The sequence below is a fragment of the Passer montanus genome, unplaced genomic scaffold, assembly GCF_014805655.1.
Source record: "Passer montanus isolate IOZ18808 unplaced genomic scaffold, ASM1480565v1 scaffold9, whole genome shotgun sequence".
In the NCBI taxonomy this organism is placed as follows: domain Eukaryota; kingdom Metazoa; phylum Chordata; class Aves; order Passeriformes; family Passeridae; genus Passer; species Passer montanus.
Genome location: NW_024374367.1, coordinates 16307195 through 16325400, shown reverse-complemented (window position 1 = coordinate 16325400; position 18206 = coordinate 16307195). Strand labels below are relative to the sequence as shown.

The window sequence follows — 18206 nt, the reverse complement described above, 5'->3', positions numbered from 1 at the left end:
TCCAATTTGCACTCCCCATCTCCCTGCACTGCCTTAGCCCCCTTTGCTGCAAAGTTCCCTGGAGGGGCTCAGGCACAGCCCCCTCTGGGCCACCAGAGCCACCCCTGATCAAATCCCACAGGGATTTAGACAAGAACAAAATTATTCTTGATTGACTCTTTCAAATTGCATCCACCGAGGACACAAGGCTGAACAGTAATTTGTTCATTATGAAAGCCTGTCATGAGAAGTCTGTAGGGAGCACAAAAATAAGCTTTCCAGCAGTAAAAGAGAAATCAGGGTGCTGATATTCCCCATGTTGCACGGTTCTACTCCCAGAAAATATGAAGCACCCTGGCATGGATTTATCATGGAGCTCCATTTGTAGGGAAAGCTACAACCCTGCAAAGGAACAGCATTTTCTCCCAAGCAAAACCAGCAGCCTAAAATCATCTTGCCTGAACTCCCCAGCGCATTTGGAAGCAGCTTTCCAAATTATTTTGGTGTTATTTTTAGGAGAGATATTTAATTTATGACCGGGCTGCTGTTTTCTGGTGCTGGAAGGGAGTCCCTGCCTCTGACACTCCTGGGTGTTGGTGCAGCCCGGGCTGGTCCCTCTGGAGCTGGGCACAGCTGCCCTGCTGCCCAGCCCCTGCCCGGGCAGCCCTTCCCTGGCTGGGTGGCACACAGCCCAGGGGATGCCCTCACAGGGCTGGGGCACTGCCACTCCTGCCCGGGCACTGCTGAGGGATGGCTGGAGGTAAAGAACACACAGAACCCAGCCCGAGGCACCTCAAGCCCTTCCTGGGGAAGCCGTGGCCAAGCTGGAGGAGCTCCCCTGCACTCAGCCACCCAGCCCTGCCCCGGGTGGGCTCTCCCTGCTCTGCCCAGCCCCTGCTGGTGCTCCTCAGCCATCATTTCAACCCAAGCACCTCCAGCAGGTCCCACCGAGCCCCTGGCAGGGGCAGACTGAGCCCAGGGATGCAGCCTCCCCTCCCTCAGACCCTGAGCTTGCCTCACAGGGCCCTTGCAGCCCTCCTCACTCATTGTGCATTCCTCCTGGAGGGGCCTGATGAGGCACCCTGCCCCACTGGCAGTTCCTGTGCCCACCCACAGGTCCTGTGGGGCCAGGAGCAGTGACCAGCCCCAGGGCTCAGCCTGGCTCCCTCAGCAGCCAGCCTTCAGCTGCCCTGGCCCCCAGCAGGACCTGCCCCTGGCTCCTGCAGGAACCCTCCCACCCCGGCTGCTCCCAGGCTCTTTTATCCAAGGAGCAGCTCAGGGGGGAGTGAGGGCACAGGAACAGAGGGACTCTGATCACACAGCACACCCCCAAGAGTCACGCAGATCTCCCCATCACTCTTCACCCCAGAAAAGCCCCACAAAGCTTGCAGCAGCCATTGCAGGATGAACTGCAGCCCGAGGAGCCCGGCACTGGCTGTCCCTGCTGTGCTGCCTCCAGCTGAGGATGCCCCCAGCCCCTGTGCTGCGCTGGGATGGAGAGCAGGCACAGATAACACAGCCTCCCATGCAGAGAGGAAGATGAGCAGCCTGCGTGGGGCCGGCCCCTCCTGGGGAGGCAGCCTGAGGAAGCCCTGCTGTGCTCTGGATGGGTTATGTATATCTGTATATATAGATTTACACCCATTTGCTCCCTGCACTAAGGCACAGCAGAAATGCTTATCTTCTGAGATATTGCCAGAGAAGAAGCAGAAACCCCATTAAGATTTCTTTGCAGGGGCCTCCACAGAGCTTTTCCCTCCCAGATGTGAGGGAAAAGCCAGTTTGGGCATGCAGGTAAGCGTTCAAGAGCCATCCACCCTCCCCTCACCCACTGCCCCAGGCAGCAAAACCCACAGCGACCCCCGAGAAAGAAGCTGGCTGCCACACTCAGGAATTCAGAGAGTTCTGAGGTTAACAAGATTTTTTGTGATTGGTACTTGGTTTTCTTCTTTCCACTAACTTAGAGCTTCTCTTCCACCCACCCACACACAATGACACTTAGCTGTTGAACAGGTCCACTTCTCCTCCTAAAATAGTTATTTTCTATTTCTCTTTGGCTGAGCATGTTCTAAATTGTGTTTTGAAGAAGGAGAGGACAACAGGGAACCGTTTTACAGCATGAAAGATCAGCTTCAAGGCGGCTCATCCAAGCTGTAAAATAGATATTCAGTAAAATCCCCCAGCATGGGCCAGTTCCTGCTTTCTGGATGATTTGGTTAAATTGCAACTTTGAACAGATGCTTAGTCACAATACATTAAAGTATTTTGTTTATATAAATATCTCTACGTGGAGAAACTGTCCAAATATCTTATTTTCTGCAAGCTCCACAACCAGAGGCTCTGCGGGTATTGTGGCATCACCCTGAGGCTCCCGGTGCCTCAGTTTCCCTTCTGACCCGGATCTGGGGGCAGTGCCCGGCAGTAGCCATGGGGCGGGCACTGGAGTGGAAGCGCTGTCCCCTCACCCTGCTGGCAGCCTGCGAGCCCGAACTCGCCCAGCCTCAGCTGGGCTCTGCGGGGCTCGGGAGAGCCGGGTGCGCGGGGCACGGCAGGGCACAGAGCGGGCACACCGGGCAGCCGTGAGCCGCGGTCTGCCAGGAGAGGCGAGCGAGGCAAAGCAAAGCAAAGCAGCGGCTCGCCGCTGTGCCAGGGGTGGGCAGGGCACTGCCCGGCCGGGCACGGCGCGGGGCAGCGCAGCGAGGGCGGCAGCGGCCGGAGGTGGCAGATGGCCATGGGGCTCGGCGGCACCCAGCACGGATCTGCCGGGCGAGCCTCGCGAGTTCCCAGCTGGGAAAAGCGGGGGATCTCTCCGCCCGCTGCACAAAAATAAAATAAAAAAAAATCCCTCCACCACCTTCCGCATGCGAAGGCGTAGGACAGGGAGCGAAGAACTCCGCTGCTCACGATGCATCTGGTGGCGCTTCTGTCACTGTCACCGCACCCGCGATCGCTGCCGAGGAGCAGCCGGCGCTCGCTGCGGGGCCCGGCGGCTGCAGCGGCGCCTCGGGGGGACATCCCGGCCCCGGGGGGACATCCCAGCCTCGGGGGGACACCCCCTCATCCCGGGGGGACAATAAAAAAAAATCCCTCCACCACCTTCCGCATGCGAAGGCGTAGGACAGGGAGCGAAGAACTCCGCTGCTCACGATGCATCTGGTGGCGCTTCTGTCACTGTCACCGCACCCGCGATCGCTGCCGAGGAGCAGCCGGCGCTCGCTGCGGGGCCCGGCGGCTGCAGCGGCGCCTCGGGGGGACACCCCGGCCCCGGAGGGACACCCCCTCATCCCGGGGGGACACCTCAGCCTCGGGGGGACACCCCGGCCCCGGGGGGACACCCCCTCATCCCGGGGGGACAGTCCAGCCTCGGGGGGACACCCCGGCCCCGGGGGGACATCCCAGCCTCGAGGGGACAGCCCCTCATCCAGGGGACACCCCCTCATCCCGGGGGGACACCCCGGCCCCGGGGGGACATCCCCTCATCCCGGGGGGGATATCCCCTCATTCCGGGGGGGATATCCCCTCATCCCGGGGGGACACCCCCTCCTCCCGGGGGGGACAGTCCAGCCTCGGGGGGACACCCCCTCATCGCGGGGGGACACCCCCCCATCCCGGGGGATCCAGCCCTGGCCAGAGCCGGACAGACGGCGTCTCACGGCCCTGGGGCAGGAGGATGAGGGGGTGCCAAGTCCCCGCGGCCCGACTCCCACCGAGGCGCGGCGCCGGGGGCGAGACGGGCGCGATGGCAGCGAGAACGGGGGAGAGGCGAGGAGGGGGAGAACGGGCAGCGCTGCAGCGCATCTCCCCCGCACACACTCACACACACACACTCACACACGGCTCTAATCCGCCGGCTCCGCTCATCCCTCGCTCCCCCGGAGCCCGGGGCGGCTCTCCCGGGCTGAGCCGCCCCCGCTGCCCCCGCTCCGCGCTCGGGAGGGAGCCGGACCCGAGCGGCAGGCGCTGCGTGCTGGGGCTGCCCGCACAGCCCCGGCTCAGCCGGACAAAGCCCCTCCTGCCCCTCTCCCGGCCCCGTCCCGACCCCCCGCGACCCCCGGGCCGGGGCGGCCGCAGCTCCGGGATTCCGTGCGCGGAGCGGTGCCGGCCGTGCCCGCCGGGATGCCGTGTGCCCGCCGGGATGCCGTGTGCCCGCATCCATCCCCGCCGAGGCACGGCTCTCTGTAACGCAAACCCAGCGCAGCCAGCGCCTCTGCTCTTCTCTTCCTTTTTTTTTTTTTTTTTTTTTTTTTCTCCTCCTCTCCCTCAGGCATTGCTTCGTGCAAATGGGGCGATAAATCCAGAAAGCGCCACGCACCGTGGAGAAGGGAGAGGGCGGCGGGGAGGGGAAGCAGCTGCTCCGGAGGGAGGCGGATGGAGCACCTGGAGAGGCACAGGGGGAGCCGGGAGCGGCGCAGCCCCGCGGCACGGCCCTACCTGGAACAGCCGGAGGATGTTGGCCACCATAATGGACACGGAACTTCCCGATGCCCCGATCACTCCAACTACTTTCTCCGGCTTGACGAAGACGGGCGGCTCGCCGTTGGTGCACCTCACGTCGGAGGTGTCCTTCTGGATGAGCGCCTGCACGAAGGTGAGGGACTGCTCCAGCGCGTAGGTGTCCCGGGAGCAGGTGTCCAGGATGCGGGCGCCCAGCGTCACGTTGGGCAGCAGCTCCGGGTCGCTGTTGATCTGGTCCAGGGCGTAGAGCATCGCCTCCAGCCTGTGGATGCCGTTCTCCTTCTTGATGTCCCCGCAGGGGGAGCCCGGGGGGCCCTTGGCGTGCACGGGGAAGAGGCCGCCCAGGGTGATGTCCCCCTCCAGGCGGATGGAGTGGGGCGCGTACATCTCCTGCCCGCGGGCCGCCTCGCCGAGCAGCAGCTCCAGCAGGCAGCAGGGCAGCTCGAGCAGCGCCAGCAGCCGCAGCAGCCGGCCCGGCCGGCCCATGGTGCTGCTGCCCCGCGCCCCCCGGGGCCGGCCGGGATGGGGTGGCCGCGGAGGGCTGCGGGCTCGGCCCGGCCCCCGCTCCGCCCGCCGCTCCGCCCGCAGCCCTGCGCCGCGCTCCGCTCCGCTCCGCCCCGCGGGCACCGGCCGGGCACGGCCTGGGCATGGGCTGGGCACGGCGATGGGCATGGCATGGGGCTGGGCTCCCGAATGGGGCTGGGCATGGGCCGGGCACGGCGATGGGCATGGCATGGGGCTGGTCACCTGAATGGGGCTGGGCATGGGCCGGGCACGGCAATGGGCATGGCATGGGGCTGGGCTGGGCATGGCATGGGGCTGGGCACCCGAATGGGGCCGGGCATGGGCTGAGCACGGCAATGGGCATGGGCCAGGCATGGCATGGGGCTGGGCTGGGCATGGCATGGGCCGCGCTCCGCTCCGCTCCGCCCCGCGGGCACCGGCCGGGCACGGCCTGGGCATGGGCTGGGCACGGCGATGGGCATGGCATGGGGCTGGGCACCTGAATGGGGCCGGGCATGGGCCGGGCACGGCGATGGGCATGGGCCGGGCATGGCATGGGGCTGGGCTGGGCATGGCATGGGGCTGGGCACGGAGTGGGGCTGGTCATCTGAATGGGGCCGGGCATGGGCCGGGCACGGCGTGGGGCTGGGCACAGGAATGGGGCTGGGCACGGGAATGGGGCTGGGCACGGGAATGGGGCTGGGCACGGCGTAGGGCTGGGCGGGACATGGGGCTGGGCACGGGCACGGGCATGAGCCGGGCACGGCATGGAGCTGGGCACGGGCACAGCGTGGGCACGGGCATAACGTGGGCACGGCATGGAGCTGAGCACGGGCATGGAGCCGGGAACGGGCATGGAGCTGGGCACGGACACAGCGTGGGCACGGCATGGAGCCGGGCACGGCCATGGAGCTTGGCGTGCCGGGGATGGCGGTTTGGGGATAGCCGGACCCGCGGCGCTGCGGACGGGGGAAGCGGGGGGACCGCGGCGGCCCCGCTCTCGCTCTCGCTCCCCGTTCCCACTCCCGCTCCCCTCTCCCCGCTCCCGCTCCCCTTTCCCCGCTCCCCTCTCTCCGCTCCCGCTCCCCGCAGCCGGAGCCGGGCTCGGGAGGCGGCTCGGGAGCGCCCGCCGAAGGCGCTGCGCGGGGGATGCTCGCTCAGCCCCGCCGGAGCAGCAGCAGCAGCAGCAGCATCCTCCGCCTCCGCCCGGCTCTCCCGCTCGCGGGGCCCGGCAGTGCCGCCGGGGACAGCCGGGGACAGCGGGAGCAGCCGGCCAGCCCAGGGCATCGAAGCATCCACCCGGATTGTGCCATGGGAACGAGATCCTCCGCCCGCCGAGGTGGAGCGGCGAGGAGGAGGAGGAGGAGGAGTTTGGATGTAACCCCGTACTCCCAAACCCGAAGTAATGCAGCTGAGCTCGTTCTATTTTAAGATCTCCAGACCCATTTTTCTTCTGCACACCCAGATCTCGAGGATGCTGGAACATGCCGGTTTTGTTCCCTTCACTCCAAAACTCTGACACCCAAAGGGACAGCACCTGTTGCCATTCCCTCCTGACCTGCAAATCCATGCCCTGGCACATTCCCAATTCCAGCTAATGCAGAATGCATCTCTCAGATGTTCCCACCACACCAAACACATTTTTTGGAGACAACCTTTAATTCTTCCTTCATAAACACCAGACCAGGTGTAGCTGCTGTTCATCACCTGGCCTCCAACACACTCTGGACCAGCTGAACCCGTGTGTAGGAACCTGCCCAGGATCACAGAGTGGTTTGCATTGGAGGGTCCTTAATGATCGTCTCATCCCACCCTGCCATGGCAGGGACACCTCCCACTGTCCCAGGTGCTCCAGCCCCAGTGTCCAGCCTGGCCTTGGCACTGCCAGGGATCCAGGGGCAGCCACAGCTGCTCTGGGCACCCTGTGCCAGGGCCTCACCTCCCCCAGATCACCCCCACATCTTAGGAAAGTGACTCCTACACTGCCAGCCCCGGAATGGGTGGGGTGGGAAGGGACCTGAAGGAGCACCCGGTTCCTCAGGGATTTCCCATTGTGCTGCCAGACTCCCGCCCCTTCCCAGTGGGGTGTGCCATGGGGTGGAGCTGAACCAGCCCCCATCCCCATGCCCTGCACACACATCCCGACTCCTCACATCACCTCACCCTGCACAGCGGGATTTCCTTCCCAGATCCCCCTTGTACCACCAGCTCCATCCCCGGTTCCATCTCCACGCAGGGAGAGCTCTTTTGTGCTGATTTACCTCTTGCCCACTTAAAGCTCCTCAGTCAGAACCTTGATGATGATGATGATGATGATGATGATGATGATGATTATTATTATTATTATTTTATTTTATTATTATTATTGACTCTGACTCTTGTGATTGGAGCCTCAAGTTTGCTTCAAGTGCTCCAGTTCAGGAAGGATGTGGAGATAAATCACTTCTTCTAACAAATCCCATTGTTTTGCTGGAAGTCACCTCATGAATTTGGAACTTTCCTGGTTTGCGGTTTTATTCCCTTTGGGCAAACCTGCAGTTATTCACATCTAATCACATAAACTTCTGTCCTCTCAAAATGACAGAAAACCCATCTCCTGTCCACTTCATCCTCCTCTTCTCACACCCTGGTGTAGCTAAAGCATGAGTGTCCAGATTCCCCTGCAGGTTCCCTGAGGAGCCGGGGGCTGCCACAGCTGATCCAGCGGCCCCAGGGTCCAGTCCACCTTGGATGAGCAGCAGATGTACCAGAAGAAAAGGACAGGGTTTTACACTATGCAGCTACCTTTATTCTCTTCCTGATTTTATTCGTTTAAGCCCTGAAGAATCAAAGATTATTCTAATTACATTACAAAAATGGATACAGTAATCACTGCTGTGGATACTCCTGATATCCATGGAAGTCCCACCTTGGATGAGCAGCAGATGCACCAGAAGAAAAGGACAGGGTTTTACAGTCTTTATTCTCTTCCTGATTTTATTGGTTTAAACGCTGAAGCATCAAAGATATTCTCATTACATTACAAAAATGGATACAGTAATCACTGCTGTGGATACTCCTGATATCCATGGAAGTGCCCAGTCCCTCTCCCACTTTTTCCAAGTGCTTGGCTGCTGTGCTAACAAGGACCAGTGGACATCTCCTGAAAACCCTGTTTACCAGTTTTCAGCCTCCTGCCTTTGAAGTTGAACTCTTCAAATTGGCATTACTCTCCTTCTCGTTGTACCCGAGCCCCCTCCCCTCTGCTCGGAGCTACCTGCACCCCGTCTGGCCCTCACAGGAAACTGAATGTAATGGCAGCCTGTGCATCCCTCACTGCTGGGTTTCCTTGGGAGAAATGTCAGCCTTGGTGATGTGAAAGCCTTTTCCAACCAAAAGATTCTGTCATCCTGTGATCTCCTTGGGTTGCTGAACACCTGGGGTGAGGCAGCACTGACTAAACCCAGCAGAGAGTGTGTCACAGCTGTGCTGAGCAACATCCCCTGTCCCACTGTAGCTAAATCCCAGCTGGATCCCTCCCCTCCCTGCCAGCCCACCTTGAGAGCCTTGCTCAGCATGCAGCACTCAGCATCCAGCACTCAGCATCCAACACTCAGAGCATTCCACACTCAGAGCCTCACTCAGCATCCAGCACTCAGAGCATTCCACACTCAGCATTCAGCACTCAGAGCATCCAGCACTCAGAGCCTCACTCAGCATCCAGCACTCAGCATCCAACACTCAGAGCATTCCACACTCAGAGCCTCACAGAGCATTCCACACTCAGCATCCAGCACTCAGAGCCACACTCAGAGCCACCCTCAGCACTCAACCAGCAGTTCCTGGGGAGAACAGAGTCATGGCATTCCCCCCTCAGAGCCATGAGTGTTTCCCCTAGGCTCAATCCCAGGAAAGCTGCAGGGAATCCTGCAGGGCTCAGGAGGGGATGGTGGTGCAGGAAAGCAGCACTTTAATGGGACACTGACAGGAGCAAATGGAAACGGGGGAAACCATTGCAAGGTGAGTCTGTTTCACTTCACTGTGACCCACTGGTGTGCCCAGCCCAGCTCCCAGCACAACCCTGAGCTCCCAGACCCTGAACACCTTCTGCACCTTCAGCCTTGGCAGCTCTGTCCCTGAGACCCCTGGGGCAAGAGTGAAGCAATTGTGCTTTTCCCCCCAGACATTGACAGGCCAGGGAGCTCAGCACTGGGCTCTGATGCCCTGGGACCCCTCCAGGTAGGCCCAGGCACCCAGAACCAAAATCCCACCTGTGTCTCCCCTCCCTCCCATTGCCTGGGGCTTTGCAGGGCTGGGGATGCTCCATCTCCCCCTGGGGAGATTTGCTTCACCAAAACCACAGAACAAACCAAAAATTCCCCAGAAAGATAAACCAAACCCAACACACAAACCCAACCCAAACCTGATCTTTTTGGCAAGAGAATTTGTTTACAAGTAAACACTGGTTAAACACATCCAAGAGAATATTCAAAACCATTTCTTAACTTGCCTGGCAAATAAGACTCAGCCAAATTCCTACTGGATAAGCAAAGACTTTGCCAGGAGGGAAGGGGCTCATCGCTGGCACCCTTCAGGGTGTGGTGTGATCCCCATCACAGGAGGATCTGCTGTCAGAGCTGCTGTGCAATTAAACATTGCCTTTATCTGGGCAGCTGGCAGAGCAGACACAAAATCCCAGCCAGTGGAAGCAGCCCAAGGAGTGATGGAGCAGCAGGAAGGAGGAATAAAACAATCCTTCAAATATTGGGGATGTGGCAGAGGCTGCCATGCAGGCAGAGGTCAGCTTGGACAACTGTAATGGACGTGGTACAAGCAATTAATTTGTTGGTGAAGTCAGGCTCGGGAAAGCAGCCAGAGCTCCTGCTTATCTGCTGTTCAGAAAATAATGGATTTTTGGAGCAGAGGCCAGTGAAAAGCTCAGATCCTTAACTCAGGGCTTTGTTGCTGCTGTTTACAAAGAGAAGGTGTCAGTGAGGCTCTGGTTTCCAGGGAGGACAGGGGACAGCAAATTCTCCTCAAGGATATGGTCGCTTAGATACCTTGCTAGATCCTTATTTATGTAAGGGAAACATTACTTTTACAATTGTAGCTTATTGAATTATAAAATATTAAAATATATTAAAATTATAAATAGATTGTAATTTATAAAATATATGAAGTTATTAAATCTACAAGACATTATGGATTGTTTCCAAGAAAGAACCGCCACGAACACGTTGTGCTAAATGAAGTATCTGGGCCTAATTCTCTCTTGCAGCGCTGCTGTGACCCTGTGGAAAGCAAAGCAGCTCTGAGAGCCAAGCTCAGCCATGCCGTGGGGAGAACCATTTCCCTTCCCTCGCTGCTCCCAGAGGCCTCAGCATCACACACAGAGTTATTTCCATCTGCAGGCTGCCTCCTGTGCCCTGGCTGCTGCCACTGCTGGTGACATCCAGTCTGCACCTGGCAGGGCCAGGCTCCCCCCTGGATGGAGCATCTGAAGGTGGATCTCAGAGACTTTGTGACTCTGTGGTTAGAGTCAGGAGCAGGGATCAGGTGCCACCATTCCCAGCCCAGGGGAGGAGCAGAGGGCAGGGGAGGAAGGCCCTGCTCTTCCCAAGAGCTCTGGGTGCTCTCACAGCAATTCCCTTTCAGAACAGGAGCTCAGGTCACTGTGCCTCGGGGATGGGAGGCTGGTGATGATTCCCAGAGCCCAGGGGAAGCTCCCAGCCCCATCCAGCCCCATCCACCTGCAGCCCCATCCAGCCCTGCAGCCCCATCCAGCCCCGCAGACCCATCCAGCCCCATCCAGCCCTGCAGCCCCATCCAGCCCCATCCATCCCTGCAGCCCCATCCATCCCTGCAGCCCCATCCAGCCCTGCAGCCACATCCAGCCCCATCCAGCCCCATCCAGCCCTGCAGCCCCATCCATCCCTGCAGCCCCATCCAGCCCCACCCAGCCCTGCCCGGGCTCTGGAAGCCATGCCAGCCTCCCAGAGGAATGGATCAATCAATTGCACAGGAGACACCTTGCAAGGGTTCCTTGGAGATCACAAATCTTTCAAGCAGGCAGCTCTATTAGATGGGCACTTCAGCCAAATCATTAAACTGGCTGCCACTCACAGGGAACAATAACTTCTTTCCAAACACTTATTATTCTCTCAGTTACTTATTTACTAAGAAAATTTTGATTCCCTTAATGCTTGGAACATCTTCCCCCACTGCTGAATTAGAAATGATGGAATTGCACATTCAGGATAATTAAATAAGACAGCTTTCTCCAAATAATAATAGTGTTGTAATGTCAGACAATAAAGGACCCAGCCAGCTCAGGCAGGTCTCCTCCTCCCCTTCTGGCTGTGCTGCCTGGACTTTTCCAAGGGACAAAGTGGCATTAAAGCTGATGGAATCACTCAGGATGCTCTTGAGAGCCTTTTCCCTCCCTGCCATCAGCACCCCTTTTCTGTCCTTTACAGCTTTGCCAAATTTTAAGCAAAACACTTTAAAAATACTTGATAGATTTTTTTTCCCCCAAAGAACACCAGCAGAAATGCTTTATATATTTCTGAAAAATACCTTTAACAGTGACGTCTGTGCCGTGGCAGGGACACCTTCCACAACCACACGATTTCACACTCACACCTTCCTGACTTTCCAACGTGTCCCTTTGGGAATTTCATGATTGTTGTTGAACTGAAGAGAGGTCGCTTTTAGCAGAGAAAATAAAATAATCCTGGGAACTTCCTAGGTTTTGTTAACAGAGTTACAGACAACTCCAGCTCGTGATTTAGGCAGCAAACACATCCCCTGTCAGCCCCAAAGCACCACCACTGGCTGCTGCTCCCAGCGATCCCAGCGGAGTCCCCAGCCAGGAAGGGGCCCTGGTACCCAGCCCCATCACTGCTGGCACCCTGCTAATTAGCCCTGACAAATCCTGATAATGAATCATTGAGAATATGAGTTAAGCATGAAATAAAGCAAACAGCGAGGATCTTATGTAATTCTTCCTACTTCAATGGCTGCAGGAATTGACTCATGAGATTGTTTTGGAACATTTTATGACACAAGTCAGGAGAGCTCTTTGTAAATGAAGTTTTAACTTTCTTTCTTTGAGGGCCCTTCATGGCTGTGCACATTTTGTACAAGTGGAGATCGTTTCCTCATCCCTTTTATTTATTCCCTTAATGCCCTTCTTCATTCATTTTCTAGCAAGCCTGGTGTGTGCAAGGCTTTGCCCTGTGCACATCAACAGCAAACCCAGGAAAAACCATCGACAGCCTGTGTCCCCAGGCAATGCTAACAGCTCCTTCCTGCTGGTGTGGGCTCAGGTATGGATTTTTACCTTTTTTCTCCTGCTCTGATAGCCTGCCTGTCAGACAACCCTGCCTTTCCCCCATTTTCTGGTACTTAACCATGCCTTTCTTTCATGCCCTGTCATACTCCGTGGAATGAATTTTCCCCTGGCTCCTCCTCTCTCAGCGCTCACCTTCTGGTCTCTGCATCCTGGTGTTCATCTCAGGGGAGCCAGCACTGGGTCCTGCTGGGCCCTGCTGCATCACCCAGCCCAGCCCAGCCTAGCCAGGCCCAGCTTAACTCATCCCAGCTCAGCTCAGCTCAGCCCAGCCCAGCCCAGCCCAACCCAACCCAGCCCAGCCCAGCCTAGCCTAGCCAGACCCAGCTCAGCTCAGCCCAGCCCAGCCCAGCCCAGCCTAGCCAGACCCAGCTCAGCCCAGCTCAGCCCAGCCCAGCCCAGCCCAGCCCTGCCCAGCCCATCTGCTGGGTCTCTGCTGGGTCTTGTTCCATCCAGCCACACTGTGCTGGATGTAGAGAAGCCTCTCCAAGGCACTTCCATGGGTGGGAATGTGGTCTGCCACCACAGGGTTGAGCTCAGGGTCTACCCAGCAATTTTGGACTCTTCCTCTTCAAGACTCACTGCGTTTTCCACAGAAAAAAACCAATTTACAGGGACTGGGAACATCTCCATCACCTGTGAGCTGCTCTAATCACGTTGTTTGGTTGGAGATGCCTCGCTGCTGTAATGAATGAAATTAGTTTTTCAGGCCCTGTTTAGGGCTTTGGGAAATGCAGGTGTTGAATTTCCTCTCTCAGGAAAGCCTGGGCTGGTGAGAGCTTTCTGCACCGGTGGCTTGAGCTGCAGCAGTGGAGAAGGGAACTCAACATAACCTGGAGCTACCACAGAACAAAGTCAAACCTGTCAGTATTTACCCTCTCTGCTGGGAGCAGCAGGCACTGGTGGAGCCTTAATGAGCTCCAGGGGAGCTGCAGGGCAGGAATTGTGGAGCAGGTGAGCTCCAGAGCAGGAATTGTGCCTGGAGAAGGGAAGCAGAGGAGCTCCAGAGCAGGAATTGTGGAGCAGGTGAGCAGAGGAGCTGCAGGGCAGGAATTGTGCAGGAATTGGGGAGCAGAGGAGCTGCAGAGGAGCTGCAGGGCAGGAATTGTGGAGCAGGTGAGCTCCAGAGCAGGAATTGTGCCTGGAGAAGGGGAGCAGAGGAGCTCCAGAGCAGGAATTGTGGAGCAGGTGAGCAGAGGAGCTGCAGGGCAGGAATTGTGGAGCAGAGGAGCTCCAGGACAGGAATTGTGCCTGGAGAAGGGGAGCAGAGGAGCTGCAGAGGAGCTGCAGGGCAGGAATTGTGGAGCAGGTGAGCAGAGGAGCTCCAGAGCAGGAATTGTGCCTGACTGCCTGGAGCAGGTGAGCCATTTCAGTGAGGCACTGGCAGGGTGGGCTGCCAGCCTCGAAGCTGATCCAATTCCAGCCAGGTTGATGAAAACTCATTAATTTCAAAGACTGGAGCATGAGTTTGAAGCCCTTTGGCAGAGCAGGGGGAGGCAGTCTGGAGGATGGAGGAGCACAGGACAGGTCCTGGCAGTCTCCCACACGGACCCTGGTGCTGGGTGTGAGCAGAACCTGGTTAAACCCCTCACAGGGAGGTTAGGGGGGCACAAGGGTTACAGACAGCTCTGTGTGTGTGTAGCAGTGTTTGCACACCCAGAGAAAATGGATTTTATCCTCAATTAGCCCAAATGCAGGCCTGCCCTCAGCGGGGTGTTCCCATGGCTCAGGATTCACCACGGTACAAATTGCAGTGCCCGAGGGTTAGAGAGGGGAACTGCCTCAGTGCCCTCCCCAAAATCCCGTCCCAACCTCAGCCACGCTCACGAGTCCCTTTGGGAGGCAATTTTTGATTTAGGAAAAGGCTTTTATGAAATCCAGCAGGGCAGGGGGCTGTGCCTGCACAGAGCTCACATTGTCCAGCCTGGCTTCTCCTGAGTCCTTCAAGAGAGCCAAAGCACTTTGTCTGACCCAAACCAAACCCATTGCAATGAATATTCAAAATATGTTCCTTATTTTTTTTCCAGTTAAATGGAAACAAATATTATAATTTCTGGATATTATTGGGGAATTTTGTTGAAAAAATGATGTCAAAGTGCCAGTGTTTGCTGTGCAAGCTGTAAGGCTGTCCCTGAGGGCTGGGCTGTGTCACCAGGCAGGGCTGGGCTGCAGAGGCAGCTCCTGGCCCAGCACCCAGCTGGACACAGCCCTGGCTTGGCTTTGGGCTGGCTCTGCCTGGACTGGCTGCCAGGGATGGTGCTGGGGATGCTGCAGCCCCACCTCCCATCCCAGCCAGCACCAGAAACCCATTTCTCTCACCCCAAAAGGCCACCCAGGGAACAGCAGGGCATGGGAAGGGATCGGGGGATTTGTGCAGGCAGGGAGAGCCCCCTCAGCACCATTAAACATCCAGGCACAGGCACAGGGACAGTCGTGGCTCCTTCCCTGCTCCCCCCAGGTGTGAAAGGAGCTGCGGGCCGAGCCCCTCCGCAGGGAGTGTTTGATGGTGATGTGCAGAGCTGAGCCCAGATCCGATACAGACATTGGATCAAACCTTGCACTCCATGGCAATCTAATTTTATCCTGACACGTTGATTGCTCGCTCTTCATCTGTGGCTGCTGTCCCAAAGGGGCTCAGGGAGAGGAGCTGCACTTTTTTCTTCCTTTCCTGGAAGATGACATGAAATAAATTCAGAAGAACACACAAGAACAATGTGGGGTTTGTTATTCACAAGACAGCTCTGAGAAGGGAAAAAATTGGAGCTGAGATTTGTGAGGGATGGCACCAAATATGATGGAATCTCTGACTATAAATCACAGAGAACCATTCCAGACCAGGAGCTGGCCCATGCAGGGGCTTTTGAAAATCACTCTGCATTGTTCTCCCTGCTTCCCAGCAGGTGGGAAACGTGGGATCTCTTGGAAGAGCCGGGCCTGTGCCTCACGGGCAGCTGCTAGGGGGAATGTAGAGCTCCCAGGCCAAGCAAACCAAGGCCCAGAGCAGGAGCAGGGCTTCCCCAGGGCTCTGGAGCTGCAGGGGAGCCGTGTCCCCCAGAGGCACAGGCAGCACCTCAGGAGGGGATGTGAGCTTTGCCACGGGGACAATTCATCACCTGTCATGGAAATAAGGGCTTGCAGGAATTCCAAGGGGTTTCACAGATTTCCATGGATATCAAATTCCAAATGTAAAGCTGAGGAACAGCACCAGGCTTGGACAGCAACAGAGCCCTTGGGAGCTCCAAAGCAAAGGCAGAAGGAGAAGCAAGCCCCATGTCACCCACAAAGCCACAATCAGAAGATCCCCGGGTGAAAAGCACATCTCTCACGCCAGCTTTGGTGTGCTTTGCCTGAAAAGGCCCATAATGAAACAATTTCCCCATTTAGTTCCAGTGCTGGCTCCTGCTCCCCCCTGACCCCTCAGGGCAGTGCAGAGCCCTGGCCATGGCCCTGGAGCCACAGGTTCACTTCAGCAAATATTGGTCCTGCTAATGAAAGAGGAAAAGCTGATGTCAATATTGGCAGAGCCAAAGCACTGCCCTTAATTTTCTTGCAAATATTTAAGGAAAAAGTCAAACAAACTCACCTGCCCATCAGGAAATCCTCATTTGCACCACTGACAATCCAGAATTTCTCACAAACCTCTCTCTCTTCTAATAACCCAAAACTTAGAAGTGTTTCTTAATTTTAGCAGCTTTTTTTTCCTCTTGACCCAGATACAAGCAGGCTTTTACTACTGGGAAATGCAACGTTCACGCAGCAGTGCTAAACCCATCATTTATTTTTGTATTAAACTTGGAGAGTTTCTCTCCTTGCTCTTTAATTACCCACCTTGGAGGTGCTCTGCATCCTCTCTAAGTTTAGAAGGTGTCTCACATTCCCTCTCTGGCTGCTCCATTAGCTCAGGGTCCAGCTCTGCCTAAACCAAACTGAATATTTAAGACACACCAATGGTGGCTCAGGGTTGGCGTGAGCAGACAAGAATAAAATTGCTTTTTATAAGGTTTTTACCAAAAGCAATTCAGTTTGGAGAACCAGAAGATGAATCAAAAGAGTGATACTGGGCTGTGTGTTAATTGCAGACAGTTAATTTAATTAGGGGTGGCTGATGAGTGCAGGGCTGGGCACTGTGTGGGCTCCAGCTCTGCCACAGCCATGGAGGAAAATCCACGTCCTCAAGACATCCCCTAATTCTTCTGGTGGTTTGACTCATTAGCAATTTTCCTTTTCATGCTCTTTCAGGGGGAAAAAAGAGAAAAAAAAAGGCATTTTGGAGAGGAGAGGAACAAGTAAAAGACAGGCAAAGCCCCAGAGCACTCAGGGAGGAAAAAGCCCTGCTGTGCCTCGGGTGTTTGCGCCGTGACTTTTCCATTTTCACCCGGAGCCTCCAGCAGCAGGGGTCACACGAGGCAGCCCAGCACTTCCAGAGGGCACAGCTGCCCTGCCCTGCCTTTGGGAGCACAGCAGCGTGCAGGAGCTTTTAGTGCTTCCACCCAAGGCCTGAATCCCAAACAGGAATCCAGATCCAGTCCCATAAATCAGCAGCTTCCATCAGAGCCACGCTCAGGAGTGGGCAGGATTGGGATGTGCTGAGTTTACGTTTGAAATCAAAGTAACCACTGACAACCCTCCTGAAACACAGCAAACTTCCTTATCCTCGCTGCCAGGAAGGAGAATCTTCCCTCCCAAAACAGGAATTTTTACTGTTACTTTATGTCCTCTTCTGGTTTCATGAGGCAAAAGTGATGAAGGCATTTCAACCATGAATTACTTGAAATGCTGCTTAATCCCCACCAGAACTAGGCTGGAATTCTTTCAATTGGAGTGGTTTGGAGTTAATTTTCCATTTCTACACCAGTGAAATTGTGGATTCGTTCAAAGCTAAGGAACACTTAAGGCTGGACTTGATGTTCTTTTTCAGCTGTGATCATTCTGTGATTCTGTGGACACGGTGTGAAAATTCAGAAGGAAAAAAGACAATGAGTACATCCCTGAGGGAGGCAGCCCCATCCCAGCTCCTCCCGTGGCCAAGGCTGCACGCTGGGTCTCCCTTCTGTCAGTGCCTTTTCCTGGTGCTTGTGCTGTGCTGAGAGAGCTCCAGAGCCCAGCCCCAGTGCAGTGTGGGCTGGAGCCTGCAGCAGGTGGAAACGGGCTGGGTTCCACGTGCTGACAGAGACAGCAGCACTCTGCACCCTCTCCTGCAGAGGAGAGCCTCCCGAGCACGTGGCTGAGCTGGAGGGACGGGACCATGAAGAAGCAAACCCTGGCCAGGCAGGAGCCACAGCAGGCAAGTGTAACAGCTGCATTATTTGAAATTATTTAATTGGCAGTGGGTGTGTAATCCAAGGCTGCAATATAAGCAAAAACCCACTTGAGCCAAATTGCTGTGACACAATCATTTGCTGATTAATCCCCAAAGTACACTTGAAAGGACATAGCCCAAGACTTCAGGACAACGGTCTGACTTTTACTGTGCCACATCATATTTTTCATTTACGGGCGCAGCTCTTGCTAAAGACCTGTAATTTCATCTTTGGTTCACCCTGTGAGAAGTCTTTGCCTCGTCCCAAAATACTCCCTTAGAGAAGCTTTCACCGAAAGCTTGCAACCAACAATAAAAACAATCGCCCTGAAACCACCCTCAATTTGGGGCACTTCCATCAATCCAGCTCCTGCTGGTGCTCCCGCTGGAGCTTGGGCTCTTAAATGATTTCTCACTTTCATCCTCGCTCTGAAACGGCACAAAACTCTCACATTTGGGCACTGCTGGAAGCAGGAGCAGCAAAGCTGCAAAGCTCCTGGGTCCCCGTGCGAGGCAGGGAGGATTTTGCCCTAAATGTCCCCATTTCCATCACATCCCTCATGCTAATTGAGTTTTAAATCCGACTTGAGCTTCCTGTTGGCAGCTCGTGGCCCGGCACAGCATCCGTTCTGGGCCACT

At 56.3% G+C, this 18206-nt stretch overlaps 1 protein-coding gene across 7 annotated transcripts in view; it reads right to left on the bottom strand.

Moving 5' to 3' along the window:
• The window catches only part of GRM7 (glutamate metabotropic receptor 7), a 191813-nt gene extending 186833 nt beyond the window's left edge, over positions 1 to 4980 (bottom strand). For all 7 annotated transcript variants that reach the window (XM_039734250.1, XM_039734251.1, XM_039734249.1 and 4 more), the window contains exon 1: positions 4411 to 4980. In XM_039734250.1, the coding sequence (XP_039590184.1) occupies positions 4411 to 4920 (510 nt within the window). In that variant the 5' untranslated portion in view covers positions 4921 to 4980. The remainder of the gene's footprint in view (positions 1 to 4410) is intronic.
• Positions 4981 to 18206: the final 13226 nt, after the last annotated feature.